Source organism: Melopsittacus undulatus, chromosome 8 (genome assembly GCF_012275295.1).
Source record: "Melopsittacus undulatus isolate bMelUnd1 chromosome 8, bMelUnd1.mat.Z, whole genome shotgun sequence".
In the NCBI taxonomy this organism is placed as follows: domain Eukaryota; kingdom Metazoa; phylum Chordata; class Aves; order Psittaciformes; family Psittaculidae; genus Melopsittacus; species Melopsittacus undulatus.
The window spans coordinates 39,445,132-39,464,640 of record NC_047534.1 but is presented as its reverse complement, the minus strand read 5'-3'; the positions used below and the strand labels follow the sequence as shown (position 1 = coordinate 39,464,640).

At 37.4% G+C, this 19,509-nt stretch overlaps 1 protein-coding gene across 1 annotated transcript in view; it reads left to right on the top strand.

The window, feature by feature from the left end:
• The first annotated feature begins 511 nt into the window (after window positions 1-511).
• Window positions 512-19,509, top strand: part of OSBPL6 (oxysterol binding protein like 6) — a 48,891-nt gene continuing 29,893 nt past the window's right edge. The window contains exons 1-3 of the mRNA XM_005152571.3: window positions 512-649; window positions 13,464-13,559; window positions 16,740-16,862. Coding sequence (XP_005152628.2) covers window positions 548-649; window positions 13,464-13,559; window positions 16,740-16,862 — 321 coding nt within the window. The 5' untranslated portion in view covers window positions 512-547. The remainder of the gene's footprint in view (window positions 650-13,463; window positions 13,560-16,739; window positions 16,863-19,509) is intronic.

Genomic DNA, 19,509 nt, shown 5'->3' with positions numbered 1-19,509 from the left:
TTTTAATAAGCAACTTTCAGAATCCTTAATTTAACTGCAAGATTTTGAAGAAGTGCTTATATAATGGGGTGTTCAGTGGTATTTGTGTTTAATGGGAAGTCCTAAGTAGTTACTTGATAATAGTATGATACTATGCAAGATGAAATAATGATCAAAGATTTGTGAACTTTGCCTGAGAATTGGTGTCAATTCCTTAAGCCTTTCTGTAGGGTTATTTGAAATAATGTAATACCACTTTAATCTTCTGTGAGAATGCAGAACAATGTGTTTGTACCTTGTCATTAGGGAGGGACATATAAAAAAATGGGAGTTCTGTTGGTTTAAATAGTGGCTGTCAACAGATTGCTGCAGAGCTACTTTGGAGCAAAGGTGTATTCATTCACTCTTTCTCTCACATTTTTCTTTATTAAGGTGCAGTTCAGCTGAGATTGAATTCCTTTTTGGCTGTCCATAAACTGTGAAACAGAAGGATGCAGAAGACTATCCCTTGCCTTTTTGTACATGAGTGATAAGAGCACAAGATCATTAGTACAAGTTTGCTTCAAATATGAGTTCAGAAGAGAAGAGTTTATCTCCAGCTCACAAAACATCCACTCCATCCCATCGAAGTGCCTCCTCTTCATCATCATCTCAGAGGGACAGGAGGCAGGTAAGGGAAAGAGCTACATGTTTGTAGTTGGGGTGAAATGATTTATTTATTCCTTTAATGTGGCCATTAGCCCTTGCTAGCTCTAAATTCTCTTGGTTATAGCACTGAATGATATCACTATAGCTGAGAAGTGTTGATTTTCTAATTTTTTTCCCCACTTTCTAAAGTGTTTTGAAAAAGATTCAGAAGCACCATGTGCACTGTGAGTAGGGCTGGAACGGGAATTGTGTACAAATAGAAAATGTGTTCTGAAGTCTTTTGGGATGTGGTTTCTTTGGCAGCATGAACCTACAATTGCTTCAGATTGTTTTGTCCTCTATAACTATCTCTTTTTGTAAATCTGACTACGGAGATGTATTATCTTTATACAAGGTGATATTTTAATTCAATATAAATATCATATTGTTCCTCCTTTATGGAAGCACTTAAAATTGTAAATGTTTGGTTTGCAACTAATTGTGCCACATCATAGTACTAGTTCAGTTGTGTTAGACTTTCTTGTGGTTGTTTTGAGGGCTGGGTGTACAGTATGACCCCAGCATCAGTCGGAGCTTGGGATAGCTGTAGTCAGTTAAGTCCTGGTTAGCGTATTATCTTCTCTTAAATTGTCATTAGTTTCATCTGGAAGCAAGAATTTGTACATCTTTTGATTAAAACATCAATATAAATTATCTCCCACATTCAAACCCAAAGAAGGTGAATGCAAGACTTGTAGCACCTGCTTATGTCAGCTACAAGCGTATTCTCTGAGTTCTCTTTTGAATTAGGTAGTTTGGTATGATCAGGCAAGTGAGAACGAAAAAAATTACCTTTTGGGAATACATTTTCTCATAAATCTTATGGCTACTATATCTGTTACCATAGCAACAGGGTATAGCAAGGTATACCTGTCATCATAATGAAATGGGTGCTTAACTTTAAGTCCATATTTGGTCACTGAAACATGAAGCATGGTTTTAAAATAATGCTGAAGAGGTCAATGGTGTGATGCATCCAGAGCTCTCTTGAATCCAATAATGCCTGATGATGCTTAGCAAGTATGTTTAAGTATGTAAATGTGGACTGGAAAGGCAACTGCTAGGCATTATTTTTTTTGCCTTAGTGCTTGTAGCGTTAAAGGCAGAGAAATATCCAAGAGAATGAATGGATGTGCGATTTCTTCTGCAGTGAAACTGGGCTGTAGCGTGCAACACAGCATGAGGTGCAATAATATTATGACCAGGGAAATAAATGTACGAATGTTTCCTCTGTGCATTTAGATACAATAAATCAGTCAGCTTCATTGTACCATCTACTGTAACAACTGTATATCTAAATTCTTTCCTTGCCTGTGGAATTATTTGTTCATGTTTTTGTTTTCATAGGCTTTCCTCTGAACACAGAGCCCTTTCAGAAGGGGTAATATGTGTTGATATGGAAAGTGATGTGACTGGATGAAGTGTCAATGTAGCTTTCATTGTCATATGTGAGGGTAATACTTGTTATTTCTAGATAGTTAATGACTGAAATCTTCTCATCATATAATTCTTGGCAAAGTCATATCAGCAATTATGGAACAACTTCCCAATAAATTATGGTGAAGGAGGCTGAATATGAGCATGACTATGATAAATCATTTCAGGGAGAGTGGAAAATGTTGTGCTGTATGTAATGCTGACATCTTTATGTAGCATTCTTATTTGTGCAATATACATCACCTAGGAGAATTAGCAGTCAGCAAAAGCTTTGACATTGCCAATTTTCAGGATCCATGACTAAGTAATTGATAAATGAACAGATTACTGGAGCCAGCAATCACCAAAAAAATGTGTTCAGAGTTTCGGGGGGGGGGGCTTTAAGCATTTCAGAGGAGATGAAAATCTAGTCATATGCTGTTGCACAACAAAAGAGGAAGACTAATGCTGTTTTTAGAAAGTACAGCTGAATATGATAAAATCATATGTTGTGCATTCAGCTTGATGGGTGCAAGTTCTTTATAAATATTCCATATTTTATTTATTGACCAAGTATACAAGTGCAGACTGCAGTACATTATATGTTCTCTGCAGTGCATGGGTAGTAATACTGTGCTGAGAAGGCAGAAAGAAATAGATACATTATAGGGTTAACATTGTGCAGTTTGCTAAATTGGGGGCCTGAACCCAGGGTGTTAAGCAGAGAGAGTGATGCAGAAGGAGAGTAACAACAATGTAACTGTGAACACAGGAGAGATTCTGACTTTTCTGATCACCATCTTAAGGCTGGCTCATACATGATATGGATTTAGTAATGTCTGTTATTTAAAATGCAAAGATTTATCTTCTAATGTCTCAGTTTCCCTTTTAGTCTTCATGGGGGAGAGATGATCAGCTGTTACCTCTTTTCGTCTCTGTTGGATTGCTGTTTCAACAAAGCCTGGGTTTGTTTTGCACCTGGCAAACACAAAAGGAGAAAAGCTTTTAGTCCTATTGCATATAGCCTTGTGTGGTCATCTTTCTACAGGGAAGCTTTCATATTTCAAATGACTATCGTCTTTCAGACACATATAAAGTGTGAAAGATACGAGCTTTGAAGGAACGAGACAGCAATCATCTGCTTTTCATATTTCAGTGTGGTGAGGTTTGTTCCTTGTTTGGTTGGTTTGTTGGGTTTTTTCTGTAATAGCAGAAGCAGTGTACTCGAGGGATGCAGAAGGTGCTGTTACACTGAAAATGCTTGCCTGGCCTTGAAATTCAGGAGTAGAGAATGACTCCAAAATCAAGGCTCTGGTCTTGTCAAGAGGTCTGTGCTGGAAAATGTGTAGTTAGCTTTTTATAGCCACCATATTTTAATTGTCAAAGTAATCTCCTGAAAGCAGTATTCCCCAAGGTGGGTATCACTATTTTGTATATATAAAGGCTTTTGTGGTGATGGAAGGATTGAATCATATGTCTAGAGCAACCTTAACCAAATCACAGAATCACAGAATCCCAAGGGTTGGAAGGGACCTTGAAAGATCATCTAGTCCAATCCGCCTGCAAGAGCAGGGAAACCTAGAGTACATCACACAGGAACTTGTTCAGGAGGGCCTTGAATATCTCCAATGTAGGAGACTCCACAACCCCCCTGGGCAATCTGTTCCAGTGCTCTGTCACTCTTACAGTAAAGAAGTCCTTCCTGATGTTAACGTGGAACCTCCTATGCTCCAGTTTACACCCATTGCCCCTTGTCCTACCACTGGATATCACTGAAAAAAGCCTAGCTCCATCATCCTGACACCCACCCTTTACATATTTGTAAACACTGATGAGATCACCCCTCAGTCTCCTCCAAGCTAAAGAGACCCAGCTCTCTCAGCCTCTCCTCTTAAAGGAGGTGTTCCACTCCCTTAATCATAGAGTAACTTGAATACTATAAAAAAGGTACTGCAGTAGGTGAATCTGGGGGTGAAATGTAAGGTACTTGAGAAAAAGGATTAATAATCATTATTTGGATATAGGGGTGCAGTAGAAATCTAGGTTTCCCGGTGCTATACACTATATTAAGCACATAATAAAAGGCAGTTGCTAGCATAAAGTGCTAATTAGGTGAAACAGACATAGATTGAGAGCAGAAAAAGAGAGGTGGCTTGTCTGTTTTTCATCAAATACTGATAAAGCATAATGAGAAGGGCTGTGCATAACTGAGAAATATCAAGGGTTCTATGTCAATTCTAGAGTTTCATGCTTCCAGCTAACATTAAAAAGAGTAAAAGCAGAATTATGAAGGCTTTTCTTAGGTAAGAAAACCATCATCAAGTTTTTCCCAGGAGATAATGAGCCGTGAATTTTCCTAGATGTACAGCAGGGACCATCAGGTTCTGTGAAGCAGAGTTCACATGGGCAATCTACATGCCACAGCAAGTGGGTGGCACAGGAGGGAGAAGAAGTGTCAGAAGTGGAGTGCTCAGCTGAGCAGTGTAGAATGCAAAAGGTGCTTGATTTAGAGAGTGGGACTCTTGTTCAGGAAATAAGTAGGTGAAAGAAATGAGTAGAGGAGAGAGAACTTGGTGGGCTTAAGGCTTTGTGAGGTTGTAGACACAAAACTAAGAAGCAAGGAGTGGTTTGCAGGGAGAACAACTGGTTGAGAAATTAAGAACAGAGTAAGAACAAGAAAAGGAGAGGGAGAGGGTTGTTTGGTTTGGTTTTTTGTTTGGTTTTTTATTTGTTTGGGATTTTTTTTTTTTTTTGGTGACCAGGACCCCCCCAAAATGTGAATAATCTGTTATTCTAACTGCTTAGTGTTTAAGAAGACCTTTTTGTGTCGTTATTCTAAACAATAGCAGAGTCACTTTTTCTGTCCCATATAAAAGTGTTCCAGTATTTGTGGTTGTAGCTACTCAATGAAAAGTGCTGGGGCTTAAAATGAGACCTGCTGTGCTATTGCTTTAGCTTGTATTTCTGGTAAACCTTTCCTGGCAGCTCAGTGGGAAGTTGCAGAGCAGTGGTAATGGTAAGAGACATGGCAGGAGCAGCTGTGAGGGCAACAGCTATGGGATTTCAGCCACTAGTGCATTTCCTTTGGTAAGCTAGGTGGCAGGGTAAGGTCCATCATATACACAAATCTATCTTATCTTGCCTGCTGGAAATTACAGTCCTTTGGAAGAATCTCTCTCTTTTCGTTGTCCTAGTTCATTTAGCATTTTTGATACTTTTTCTGGGAGACTGAGAACAATTGGATGTGTGAGAGTTTGTGAAGGGATAGGAGGGATTGTTCATATTCACGTAGTGGTTTGGTTTTTTTTTGTTTTAATATGTTGAGATATCTTCAACTTTCTCTTACTTTATGACAAGTTACAATCAGTGACACAATATCAAGGATAGTTTTGTGGCTTCATTATAGATTTCATCTTCATAAACAATGACAATAATAATCAAGTGGAATTTTTAGTGTCCAGTGTGTCTCAGACATTGTTGCCTATACAAGATTGCAACACAATATAATGTTAATGTATTCCATGTGGAAGAGAAGTCTGAGTGCATTTATATCCCTTCTTTATTCTTAAATTGAGTAGCAGCCTACATGCTCGCTCACTGCTCTCAGCCTGATGTGACATTAGGAAAAAGTTCTTGGTGGTTTGAAAATTTCACTTGTCTCTGTCTCTCTGTGACTTTAAAAGCTGGCAAGGATGAACAGTTGTCTAGTAGATATTGTACAGATCCGAGAACATGGAGCATCTTTCCATTGTAGCAAGGCATAGACTTTTAAGAGCATTTTTACTTAGTAGTTTGTGAAAATTCAAACTTCAAACTGAAGTCAAACTTCAAACTGAAGATGCTTTTAAATGCCAAGTACTGTTATTATAGTGATGTAATTCTCTTTTGCTCTCTTTCCTAATTAACGCTCTTTACATAATACAGTTGAAGCAGCATTAGAGCAGGAAGTGTTAAATAAGTACTTCAAAAGCAGCAACTCATTGGAGCAAGCAAATGTTCTGAGCCAAAGAATGAAGTGGCAAAATTGTTAACAAAAGCATGCGATTATTCTTCACTTTGGTTAGCTGCTGCTACTTTACAACAAGTTTTTTTTTCTGTGCCTTTTAATAAAGTCTGAAAATGTTCCTTAGGTTCAGGAGGCAGTAGGTCTCACTTGGGTATCTGAAAAAAATTCTGAAACAATGTAATTTATGAAGCCATGGAACACATATGGGGATGTTACATTGAGCTGAATGCCGCTGCACTTGTCTTAAATCATAAATCTCAGGTCTGCTAGACTCCTTTTTCATGACTCATATGGATAACAGTGAATATCTACACCTGACACAATCATACCTTTGGAAGAAGGTAGACTTTCGAAATGAAGCTCTCTGCTACAGATTTGTCTGGGGATTGGGTAGGACCCTGTGTAAGTGAGACTTGGAGGGAATTGGTGCAAGTTGACCCCAGGGGTGAGGCAGCCCCCCCACTTCCCAAGCAGCCAAGCTGATGAGTGCATTTAAAGTATGAGACGTTCCTGCTCCAGCACTGGGAATCCTAGGGGGCAGGGCTACTGGCATACATTAACAGCAACACATGCACTGGAGCCCAGTTCAGACTGGATGTGTCAGGCTCATTGTCTGTATATTGCGAAGCCAGCCTGCAGGCACACAGTAGATGTCCCTCACCTTGTGCCTTTATTTCTGCCTAGAATTTTCACAATGGATACATGCCATCCAGAAGAACTACATCTGTGTGCATGTGCACTGGATGTGCTCTCTCCAGTTACTAGATATTTGGATCACGAATGCTCCTCCCTTCATAATATCTATAGTGGTTCAGAGATAAGATCTCCCAGAGTACAATCGCAGGGATTAATAGAGGGAGATACTGCCTCTTTCTAAGAAAGGCTTTACTTTAAAGCACTTGAAGAAATAAAACGGGCTGGAGTGGTCAAGAAGAGACAGATAGCCTGGTCTGTAAGGCAAGCCAGTACAATGCCTGAAAGACCTGTAAGGAAAAAAATGACTTGCAAGAGACTTGGTTCGGTTCCTGTCAGTGATAGTGTGCATGCCAAGCTAACTATTCCAATAATAGTGTACATGTTCTCTGAGCTTCATAAACATTGCTTAGTTATCTTACCTCTAGGAGTGCTTTACACATTGCATGGAGTTCAAATATATGCAATGAGAAAAGACTTCTTAAATTGTGTCAGTTTGTGTAGAAATAGCCTATGTAGCTATCTCCTATTACAAACCTCAGGAAATAACTCGCATAAAACCTTCATTACCTATGCAAATAATGACAGATAATTTAAAGTGGTGTTTTCAGGTCATGGTCCGTCTTACATTCCTCTTGTCTCTTTTTTTCCCTCTATAACGCATGGATATCCATTCCTATGTAAGCATGTCTCACTTTCATTGGGAATATAAACTAAAAGGTCAGCTTGTATGTGTGTTTAAAAAAATGAATATTCATACAATTCAAGTGTCCTCAAACATTGGTTGATATTATCTTAACATGAACTCATTTTCTAACTGCAGCTGATCCAAAATGGGGTCAGTGAGGAATGTGTGCACACACATGAATTCAGAAGGAAGGAGTGCAGCTCTTCTTAAGTGCCATTTAGGATTTCTGGGAAACAAATGGGGGAGAAGAAAGAGAAGCATGATTTTATTTTCATTTCCTCAGTGGAAGGACAATAGTGAAAAAAGAGGGAGGGCTTCTGTTTTCAAGAAACTCATGCATGATTGGGATTATCCACATTCAAGACACACAAATGTACTGGGCAGAATACATGTGTGCATTAGTAACATCCAAACTTCTGCTCCCCGCCCCCCCACTAGAATAAAATTTAATGTAAAAGTTCTGATCAAAAATTTTTCAAACTCCCTTTTATCCTAGCTCCTATATTTTTGTGCTTCGTATGTTAAAGTTTAAAGGATATTGAGAAAGTCTAAGTAGGTAATTTACAAGCGGATGTGAAGAAAGGGCTTTCTTTTTTTGAATGTCCCCACTTTTATAGCTGAGTGTCCAACTTTCTGGCCTATGTTTTGTGTTAAGTTAGACTCCCTTGCAATCATTCATGAAAGTGAAGACTGCATATACTTCTGAGGAAGGCAATTCAAAATTTCCAGAATGATACCATTAATTTAAAAATCTACATATCAAGAAATGGTTTTCTTTATGTAATTTTTTTCCTTTTTTTTAACTATATCAACACTAATATAATGATTCATTATTACCCTGAAACATCAATCCTTTTAACTGTGGTTATTCAGTAGTTATAAAAAAAGATTTATATCACTAGTAAGCATTTGAATTCTCTGTCAGATGTTGTCAATATATCTGTTTGCTCTATTTTGAGGTGTGTTAATCTAAAATGTGAAAGGAGAAGATTGTTATTAAAGACTTAGGCCGTGGCTTTGTAGTTGTTCTAAACCATCACTCCAGGAGAAAGAAGATTGCTGTTACAATGACAGCTCTTTTCTGCTTTATTTTTGTGCTAATACTTCCATCCAAAGAGATTCTTCAGAGGAGGAAGAGCTTATTTCTCTTCAGAATTTGTAAAAAAAAAACCCAAACTTGAAATGCAAAGGCTTCTTTGATTCCTGAGACTAAAAGCATTGATGTGAAATGCTACATACAATACAAAGCTGACAGAGAGCTCCTGAGCTAACAAATCCTTGGCATTCCTGTAACACAGGAAGTGTGTATTTTGCATGTCCCAGGAATGACGTAGAGTTATATATACCTGTTATTAATATGCTACAGAAGGGCTGCTTAGATATACTTGCCTTTCAGTAAAAAGGTTACAAAGAGATGATTTTAATCTTAAGCACATTTCTGTACAAGATAAGCATGTGCTACAAGAATAAAAAAAAATTACTTACATGTGCTATTCATAATGTATGGTTAAGTTCCTTTGTTGGTTGATAGCTGAGATTGTTGAAAACAGCTATAGAGCAGTGTCAGTAAGCGATACTGAGGATGAGAATAGGACAATGGTTGTTTTCCGCAAGTTAAAACTAGAAGAAAGGAGAAATACACTGATGGAGACATGCTTGTTTTGGTTTGTGCTCACCTTTCTATCACAGTACTCAAAATCCTGTCTTTATTCCAACATCGACAGAAGGAAAACCAGAGCTGACTGAGAAGCAGCCTAATATAAAAGCAAGTTTCAAGGTTATTCCCTTTGCAAATAATATTGCATATTAACTCAGCATATATTGCAGCTTTATTTAAGAAGTAGTAAAAACTGTCTGCAGTCAAGTCTGTGTCTTATTACTGCTGCTATATTTCAGATAACTGGAGAATACTGTGTTTTTAGTTGAGAGGAAGTAATTAAGCATTGCACTTCATTAAACAGCAGAGGTTTTGATTGGATATAAGGAAGAAATTCTTTACTGTTAGGGTGGTGAGGCACTGGAATGGGTTGCCCAGGGAGGCTGTGAATGCTCCATCCCTGGCAGTGTTCAAGGCCAGGTTGGATGAAGCCTTGGGTGATATGGTTTAGTGTGAGGTGTACCTGCCCATAGCAGGGGGTTTGAAACTAGATGATCTTAAGGTCCTTTCCAACCCTAACTATTCTATGATTCTATACTAAATGGAATTCGAATAAGAACTCAGGTCTGTGAAAGGGTAGCTAGGCTGTAAAAAGAATGCCAGTGAATAGCAGATAATAAAAGATGCACCAGTCAGTCCTTTGGACTGAGTCCCCCCCCCAAAAAAAATAAATCTAAACAAACAAACCAAACCACAAAAAAACCCAGAGGGAAACACGCCATTTTGAATTACAGTGTATGTGTAGGCCCTATAGTTAGGGGTGTTGAAGACTGCAGGAAAGCTGCAAGCAAACAAAATGACCCACCAAATCATTTTCATTAATTGTTAGCTACACATTGTGCACGTTTCTGGACTAGAGTCTGTGTCCTGTGTGAGTGATAAATTCCTCACCATTTTGTCATTTTCTTGGAAATGAGTAAATTATAAATGACAAATTAGAGAGAACTCATTGCTTTAAATATAATTCATTCCATTAAGCAATTAAGCAGCAAAGCAAAAAGGGGAGGCATGAGTGCCAGGCTTGTCCTTCACTGGATTTCTTATCTCTGCTTGTCCAATATCTCTTTTTCTTAAATTACCTTCCCTTTGAAAGCAGTTGAATGTCTCTTCTATTAATTTGAAATCAGATTCAGTTAAGAAATGTTAGTGTCTTCAGCCTCTGGCCTGATGGAGAACAGATACTGCCTGTGTATTTGTTATGGTGGACGAAGAGAATGGATCATTGAACTCTTCACTGAAAAACAAAGTTGGCAAGGTATATAGAAAGATACCATAAAATATGTGTTCTATTTTTGACCTCTAGAGAATATGAGTATGGAACATCGTAATATTATTATTCTCTCCATCAGCATCCTTTTCCCTCACATGTCTTTGGGTAGCAATGTGAACAAAATGCAGGGCAGAAGCAGCATTTGTGTTCCTTGTGTGTAGGCTTGTTAGGGGCATTTTTGGAGCAAATGTGTGCTCAACATACACAATATATGTTGTGAATAATCTCAAAGCTGAAGGAAGGATTGTAATTAGGAGTAAGATTTAGCAATGGAGTTACAGAGCAATTTCAGTTAAACTTATAATCTTATTAATATCCAAGAGCACACGGAATTTGATGGTGCTGGTGTTTTTCTCCAGGACAAGTGAGCTATAACCCACAAGTGATCCTATGTGACATGGAATGGAGCAATGCAGAGGTTGGTTCGCCTGCTTGTATTCTTGGGATAAGAGAGTGAGAGTACCAGTTGATTGATAGGCCTAGATCAGTGGCTTGCTCATTTTTCTGTTCAGTTATAAACAAAACTCAGAAGCTGTATTGATCTGCCTCTTTCTTCCTTTTCCTCTCATTAGCTTCTTTTTTAACTGCTTCTTTTACCAACTCTAGTTTTCCTTGTTAAAACAAAACAAAGTCTCTTGATAATAACCTCAAGGTCTAAATAATTTTTGTTCCTGTGATGTTAACTAAACTCCTGCATTATTAAAAATAGCTGCTTCTCAAAATGTATAATTGTGTGATTTCTAGCTATACATGCATTAATGGAAAACATTTTGCATCAGGTAACGTCTTTTAATACTGTGCTAGAGATCTCACAAATTTAAAGACCTTTTTTTTTCAGTGCATTAGTGGTCAGAAAAGAATTGAAAATCTGACATTTACTGACAACACTTCTTGAAGTAACAATTTTATTTTAAACGTGTTGATTTTCTTATTTCCAAACAAATAATTGAGTAAGCCAGCATTCGTTGAAGCGCTGTTTGCTAATAATGTATTTCTCAACTGAAGTGGAACTGAGGGCTGATTAAAAAAAAAACCAACCAAAAAGCACAAAACCCCCTGTGTTAAAACCATGTGATTAAAAATGTCACTGGAAATCTGGCAAGCCAAGGGCTGTTGGGTTACTCCACTCTAAATATTGTACAAAATGAAATTGCAGTTATGTAAGAACAAACTGCACCGGTTGCTACATATGAGACCTTCAGAACATCTGTGTTGGGCATTGCTCCATCTCAAGATGGAGGGATTCCTGCCTGCCAGACAAAACTGGCAAGAAAGTTGGGAATCACCCTGATTATGCTAATGAAGCAACATTTCAATCTTCCTTGGAGGAACAGATTTAGGTTTTCTTATATATTGTTTAAATGTGATACTGTATAGCATGTCATCTATTAATCTATTAAACCATGACAATGAGAAATCCTTAGTTTATTATTAGTGAGCTCAGCTCAAGCATATAAAATTATTTGACATGTAATATAGGAACTTGTGTTACGTAAATACAAATGTTTTTCTCAGGTGACTATAGACATTCGGCTAAGTTAGGAGACTGGTCTTTCGTTGACAAAACAGATTTCAAAGCACAGGTGACAAAGCATTTTCTGCTTGGCCGTGATGACTGTGGCAGGTTATACTGCTGCGTTTTCACATCCGTCACTGTAAAATTAAATTAAAACTGAAAATAAATGCTGATTATTATTGCATAGCGGCAAGGATGCTTATTAATCTCCACTGACAACAAAGAAATCCCCATATTTTCCTGATCTCATTCACAGTTGCAAATTGGGAAAGAACATTGAAGACCTCTGTGTTGTTCTGCAGCAAGATGTGGTCTGTGTTATATACACATTTATATGAATAGCTGTCTTCATTTTCATTAAGTTTGTTTATGGTCCTTCTGTACTTAATTATCTGTATAAACAATAATATTTACTCTGCTGTTTGCATGTATTTTTCTATTCCTGTATTGTTTCTGTTGTCACTTGTACCTGTGTAATCTCTTTTGCAATGAATGTAAAGAAGCTTTGTTGTGAACAAAATTTAATTGTTGTTTTCAGTTGTGAAAACTTACCTTTCTGAGAGGGTAACTTCAATTGCAAGTTTGACATTGTGCTACATGTTCTGGAAATGAAACTGTTTTATTTCCTGCTAAAGAGATACTAATAACATGTTGTGGTAGAATGCTTACCAAATAGTAATATGAAATGTAACAAGATATCACCAAAGAGCATAATGCACATCCAAGCAGGCAAAATGTGGTTATTTGCTTCTGTAGCAAGAAATGCTTCTTCTTTTACAAAATATGACTGAAACATTTCTGGAAATGGAAAGACATCTTTTAAGAATAACATTTTTTTCAGAATTAATTATGACATCATGTATTTCACTTTTGTACCATGCACTGAAGGTGCAAAATTCTATGGTTTTGTCATATGCAAACCCAGCTGTACTGGTTTGAGATTACTGTGTTCCATAAATGCTTACTAGCAAGCCTATCCGCTGAGACCCAGTAACTGATACTGTGAACAACTGTCATCTATGAAAACACACTCATGTAATGAGTTACTTCACCTCAGTTGAGAAGCCAGAAACAAAATTCTAAGGTGTAATATCATATGTACAGTGGTTTGCTTCGGAAGTGCTGACAGCACGATGTGTGTACTCAGTGTCTGGTATCTTAGCAGAAGATGTAACAGGTCTGGCTATGAGCACTTCGCGTGTAAAAACTGCATTACATGTCTTTCCTTTTTTGGTTTTGTTTTTTTTTTTTTTCTAAGTTCTCAGTAATTTCTAGGCTGAACAAAGTAATTAGTTTAAAAATCAGTAATAAGAAAAGAAAGGAGAGGAAGGTCTGAGAGGTTTGTTTCCTCAGAAGACAAATTGTGCAGTTATATTGTGGGTGGCTAGTCCTTGGTATGTTTTGAGCCACGATGCTGATATTTTATATGAGGAGTGTAATAATTGGTCATTAATTAATATGTATTTTGAAAGGTAATGCTGATTGATAAGTTATCATCTTTAATTACCCCATGTCATTTATTTATCTATCTATCTTTTTATCTATTTATAGAGCATACATATTTTGGAGCGGAAAGCTTCTTCAGGAAGCACAGACCCTTCTTTAAGCAAGCAGTTCCTCGAAAGTGACCCTATCTCTTTATCCAAGGTAAGCAAATAAATAGGTTGTAGTTTAGGTGGTGAGTTTTTCTCTGTACTTTGACTAACAGCTTTTTTGTATGATTCTACCATTAAGTATATTGTGAGCCTGCCCTGCAGCTTCCTGTTTCCCAGCTGAGGTGTCAGAGGTGTCAGCAATCTTTAGTAGATATTAAATTAACAAAATTAAGGATTTTGATGGTGGTGATGGTCTAGGGTTTTTTGCCCATGGCTGGCCCCCAGGGACAAGTTACAGTTTCAGAGTATGGGGCTAATAGGGACTTTGAGAAATGATCCAGTCCAATTCTCTTATTAAGGTAGACCAAACCATATCCAAGCCCCAAAGTGTTGCTAAGCAATAATGATATTATTTTTAAAAGTATGTCTTAATGACATTCCTTGTGGGTAGTTTCTTAAAGTTTAAAATTTAAAATCTCTTGCTGAGACTTCTTTCCTGAGGGAGGGAAACAGGTAGAAGTGTAGGGGTAAACCCAAGAATTCCTGAAAGTTGCAGCCTTGTGTATGGTGCTTTGCAGTCAATTTCTTCCAGGCTGAATTTGTCAGTTTTTAGAATAACTGATTCTAAATAAGTCTAATACCATATAAAGAAGGCTTCATTTTAAGATACTTCTTATGAAAAAGTAAGATTATTGCTGAAAAGGCAAGGATGTTGTGATGGAATATTTGATGGAAAAGAAAAATCTGAAATTAAATGTCTGTAACCTCTGAAACAGAACTGATAAACAAATTCAGAAGGAAATATTCTGTTCATCCAGGGCAAATGAAATGGTTCATTCTGTTTTATTTGGAAAAGAAATACTTTGCATTCAAAAAGATGAGGTTCAGAAACCTGTTGGTAGTGGCTCCCTTACTCCCAAAAGCTGGGTTATATGCAGACCCAGGACTGTGAGTTGTGCTTAGGTTCCTCTGGCCCTGCTGCTTTGCACAGAGCTGTTTCTCATGTAAGACATAGGGAATCACAGAAACCCTAAATTACTGATATTGTACTTGAGAATCAGCATCGGATGAGGGCTTTTCAAACATACCACTTTCACTCTGTTTTTCTCCCATTTCTGGCTGTTCTTGCATAATGTCTTTTGTATTGGGCATATCTCATCACAACAAACCTGTGGGATGAGGCAGAGTCAGGATTGTTAGGGTGTTTTAAAGAACAGCTTGTAGCACTGGTGCAGCAGGAGACAGGTATCCACATTGCACTGAATAATTGCTCATTTTGTCCCTCTGTATCTGGCCTTTTGTTTAAATGAATAGCTATGTGAGATGGTGATTTCTAGTTGAAAAGTAATCAATACTGGTGTTATCTCGTAGCTAAAAGACTTATGCCTACAGCTGATCTTCTAAAGGAGAAATCAATATGCTGAGAATCAGTTGGCAGAGTTGCAGAGAGAGATTCTCTGCTTACCCCAGGGGACTCATAGTTTAATTCGCACCCCTCAAGTGTCAAGTGCTTCTTTGTAGGGAAAAAATAGTACATATCTGCTTCCTTCTACAGTAGTTGAAATAGAACATCCAAGCAAAACACAATGAAGTAAAAAAGGTGTTTTTTTGAGCATGGCATTTAGAGGCACTGTGACAGTTCCAGTTTATAGTATGCAGGGAAAGTGAAACTAAATAAATATTTCTATTAAAATTGACTGCAGTATGTATTATTCGGGATAGGACTTTTCATCCTTCTCAAAATAACAAGACCTCACTGAAAATTGTAGGGCTGTGTAACTGAAGGGGTTATGAAAGACTGACAGTTTGGAACAGCTTTTTTCTGTGAGAAATGTAGGAGCCAATTTTTTGTTCCCTTTAAATGTTTGATTCTGTATGAGCTTCCTTTCTTGATAACATTTCATAGCACTGCTGGTAATGTTTCATAGCATTGCTGTGAGTTGTGACAGATCATATAGAAAATGCAAGTTTACAGTTTGGTAGGATACAATTAGTAAAATAGACTCTTAAAAGAGCAGGCAATAGGATATTTTTAAGTTGGTATAGAATTTTTTTAATTACAATAGTAGCAAAAGAATATAAATAAGGGCATGACTTTTTACTCTTTAAAAATAATGTTCTTTAGCTGTTCACTATGGTATAAGTCTAGTTTGAGTTGTACAAGTCATCATGCATAAGAAATGGCATGTACAAGAAGTATGCTTTAGTTGGCTCCCTGAAAGGCATACAGCTGGATGTGTCTGAAATAGTACAGTTCCTATTCTTTTCCCTAGAGAGAAAATTAGTTAGCTTTCCTGTAAATTTCTCTTAATACAGTAAAATGAATCCAGGGGAAAAAGAAAATCCTTTTGCAGATTTCTAAATGGGCAATTAGCCTGTGAAGCTTTGTCATAAAATGCTTTTGAAGACAAGAGCTGGCTACATTCAAAATAAACAACAAATCAGGCTCTTCTGCTTGTTTTTCTGTTTTTAAGGGAAAAACAGAGTATCCAGAATCAATGTAGCTTGTACTTTAAAGATTAGAAAATTTATAATTTGATATGATCAGGGAATAGCACAAAGGGCACTGTTGGTATGTATCTATATATTTAACAGTATGCTTTCCTCCTCATTTCATTTCCTGATCGCATCTTTTTGTAAGAGAAGAAATACTCTGACTAAAGGTACATTTTTACTGTTTAGATTTTGCCCATACTCCACTTGCAAATCTGTTCAATCTCTTTCGTTCTCATAGTGCAGTTCTAATTTGTGGGATGCTTTCTAGGTAGACTTAGCAGCTGGTCAGAGCCACCCTCACTTTCACACTGTTACCTCCAGTAGTAGGTCTGATCTTTTTTATGCTTAGCTTAGCCACAATTTGGTCCTGTTTTCATGTATTTTGGATGTATTTATTTAATTGGGATGCAGTCCTTGTTGTGAACACATGTTCAGATCACACTCAGATTGTTGTTAAGTTACAGTGTCAGACTTTTTTAAAAGCTTCAACTTTCTCTTAGTTACCTGGTAAGGGTTAGACTTCCAAAAATGTTCATTTTAAGTAACTTTAAGTGAAACACAGCTGGACATAATACATTGACCATGTATTTTGATACCTACATAGGCTGATTACAAAGTCTAGCCCTCCTTTACTCTTTGTCTTGCTCTGGAGAATTTGTGTTAAATGTGAATGCATTTTTTTCATCCTCTGTGTGCACAGCTAATTAGCCAATATGTCTTCATACTTTTTTGCCAGGAACCTGACAGCTGGGAAATCATAGAGGGTCTGAAAATAGGTCAGACCAATGTCCAGAAGCCAGACAAACATGAAGGTTTCATGCTGAAAAAGAGAAAATGGCCTCTAAAAGGTTGGCACAAGGTAAATGTCTCATAGAACAGTCAAAAGCTTATTACCTTATTTTATGAGTTGGGCTCTTTTGTCTAGAGGAAATTAACGTGTCAAATTAATGCCCAGGGTTTTGGTGTGTGACCTTTTCTTCAAACTGTGTAAAGAATTACTTTGCTTATGGTTTCCAAATTGCAGTGCCTGCTGCCTAATGCCATATTCAAAATCCAAACAGAAGTTGTAAATAATGCAGAAGATGCCTTGTGATTTGAGAGGCTTAATCAATATCTGTTTTGTTCTTTCCAATACTTTATAACAAAATGTAGCTGTGTACTGTAAGATTGCATCGAGTTTACATTAAAGTACACAGGACTTCATGATAGGAGAGCTAAGGGGCTTTTGCATGAACCCAAAGTGTTCATATGGGAGACCATTCATTCCTCTTTAGGGATACTGACTGGGAAGATTTGCTTGTCTTCCTGATGGCAGTCTTCTCTGTGGGCATGCGGTGGGAGTATGCAGTTTGCCATTAGATGTCTCAATTTAAAAAAACAAAATAAAACACCCCGAAACTCAAACTCAAATCTCCTATTTCTGTTTACTTAATTTGGAGACATTTCCCCATGCATAAGTCGACCTCTTGTTAGCCCTAAATGTACTGTTATTAAATTCCTTTTTCTATTTTATACCATAATTATTACATTTCTCCCCCTTTTGTACTTAGCAACAAAATGTGTGGCATTGGTGCTCACCCATCTTTTTGTAGCTGAGGGTAATTGAAGCAGGATAATCTCCTAGCACAGAATGCATTTTACTGCAAGAGATAGTGGAACCATTTGTTCTACATGTTTTTTGTTTGATTTTTTTTCCTGGGAAAGCATTAACTTTGTTTTTTTTGCTAAACACAGTAGGATTTACTCAGGTCCATACAGTCCAGACTAGTATGAATTACACTTATAATTTCACTGGTATTTGTGAATGTTATGCTAATTTAGACATATGCCTACCACCGTTTCTTGTGCATGCTTGCCGACCTACCTTAGATTTTTTTTTGTTTTGCTTTGTTTAACTGAAGTTTATAGTTTCAGCAACCAAACATATCCAGTAGTTGAACTTAGCTTGAGGGGATTGAAAGACATCAAACTGACATACCTGGAACACTGAAAGAACAGAGAAGGAGAGCATCTTAAAAAAAAAAAAACAAACCACCAACCAACCAAACACCTATCCCAACAAAAGCAACAAACAAAAATTCCCCAAAACAAAACAAAAATATCCCCACAAAACCAAACTCATAAACACAGGCACCAAACCCACCCAAAAAACAAAACCCTAACAAACCACCCCCACCCCCAAAAACCCCCAAACAATTGATCACATGTATAATAATATATGGAATAGCACATTGCTTCCACGCCTTTAGAATACATTATGTTCATTGCATCATGGAATGGTTTGGGTTGGAAGGGACCTTAAAGATGATCAAGTTCCACCTCCTGTGCCATGGGCAGGAACACCTACCAGTAGACCATCCAACCTGGCCTTGAACATTTCCAGGGATGGAGCAGCAACTTGTTGGTCAACTTGTTGCAGTGTCTCACTAACCTATTAATATGTTGTTTCTTGGATAAGTGTCTGTTTTGGTAAGGAACTTTATAGGAGAGCAAGGGGTGTTCGGCTTTCATAGTTCTATGACAGAGATCACTACTGATGATCTGTTTTTCATGCTGGCTTACCAGTTACCAGTGTAAATATTTTTAATGTGATTAAGAGCTTCATAGTTTTGTATCCTGCTCTACTCTGCTTCACATTTCACCTAAGGATCTATGGAAGAGGATTGGTTAATAAGATTTTATAGTTAATATTATTTTTAAATTGCTGCCTCAATATCCTGCAGCTTCCTTAACAATACTTCGTGAGGCCAGTGAGATTTTCCAGAGACAGTAATTGTAGCATGTGTTGTGTTGGGATTCTGCTAGCAAAGCCATAGCATTCTTTGCCTGTTGAACTTTGCATGTTGTATTCTGACAGCAGCATAGCTTTGGAACAAAATGTGAGGAAAGGTCATTTTGTGGGTGTGTGTGTAATTTAAGAGAGGCAGAGCAATATAAAATGATTATCATGTTCTTATGAAGACCATTCATGACAATACCTACTTAAAAAAACATTTCTGAACCAAAATCCCTCCTGTTGTTTTGACATCTTACTCAAGAAGCTCCAGGAAAGCACTGTTTTCTTGCCCTGCATGAGATACTGGTACCATCTGTTGTGTGACAGACATAATTTCCAGAACCATCTTCAGGAGATATTTTCCCATCTAACTACTGACCCTGCTCATAGTGTTGGTCGAACAGGTTCACATTATGAAAACATTTTCCTTCCTTCCAAGTCAGACAGCTTAGAGAATCTAGGATAATAATTTGCTGTGTTCTAAATCTTAGCCTAAAAACATGACTCAGTTTCTGTTAATTAGCCTACAGTGTTTTTCTGAAGGATTTTATTGAATTGACTGGACAATGGGAAAAAAACACCCTTCATTATCAAGGTTTGTCAAATAAAACCTAGAACATAATGTTGTAAAAAGAGAATCTAGTTTTTCTTGCTTGGAAGATAATTGTTGTCAAAAAAAGCAAGAAAATTATTCAATAATATTTATCCTCCCTTTCGCTTTCCCGATCCT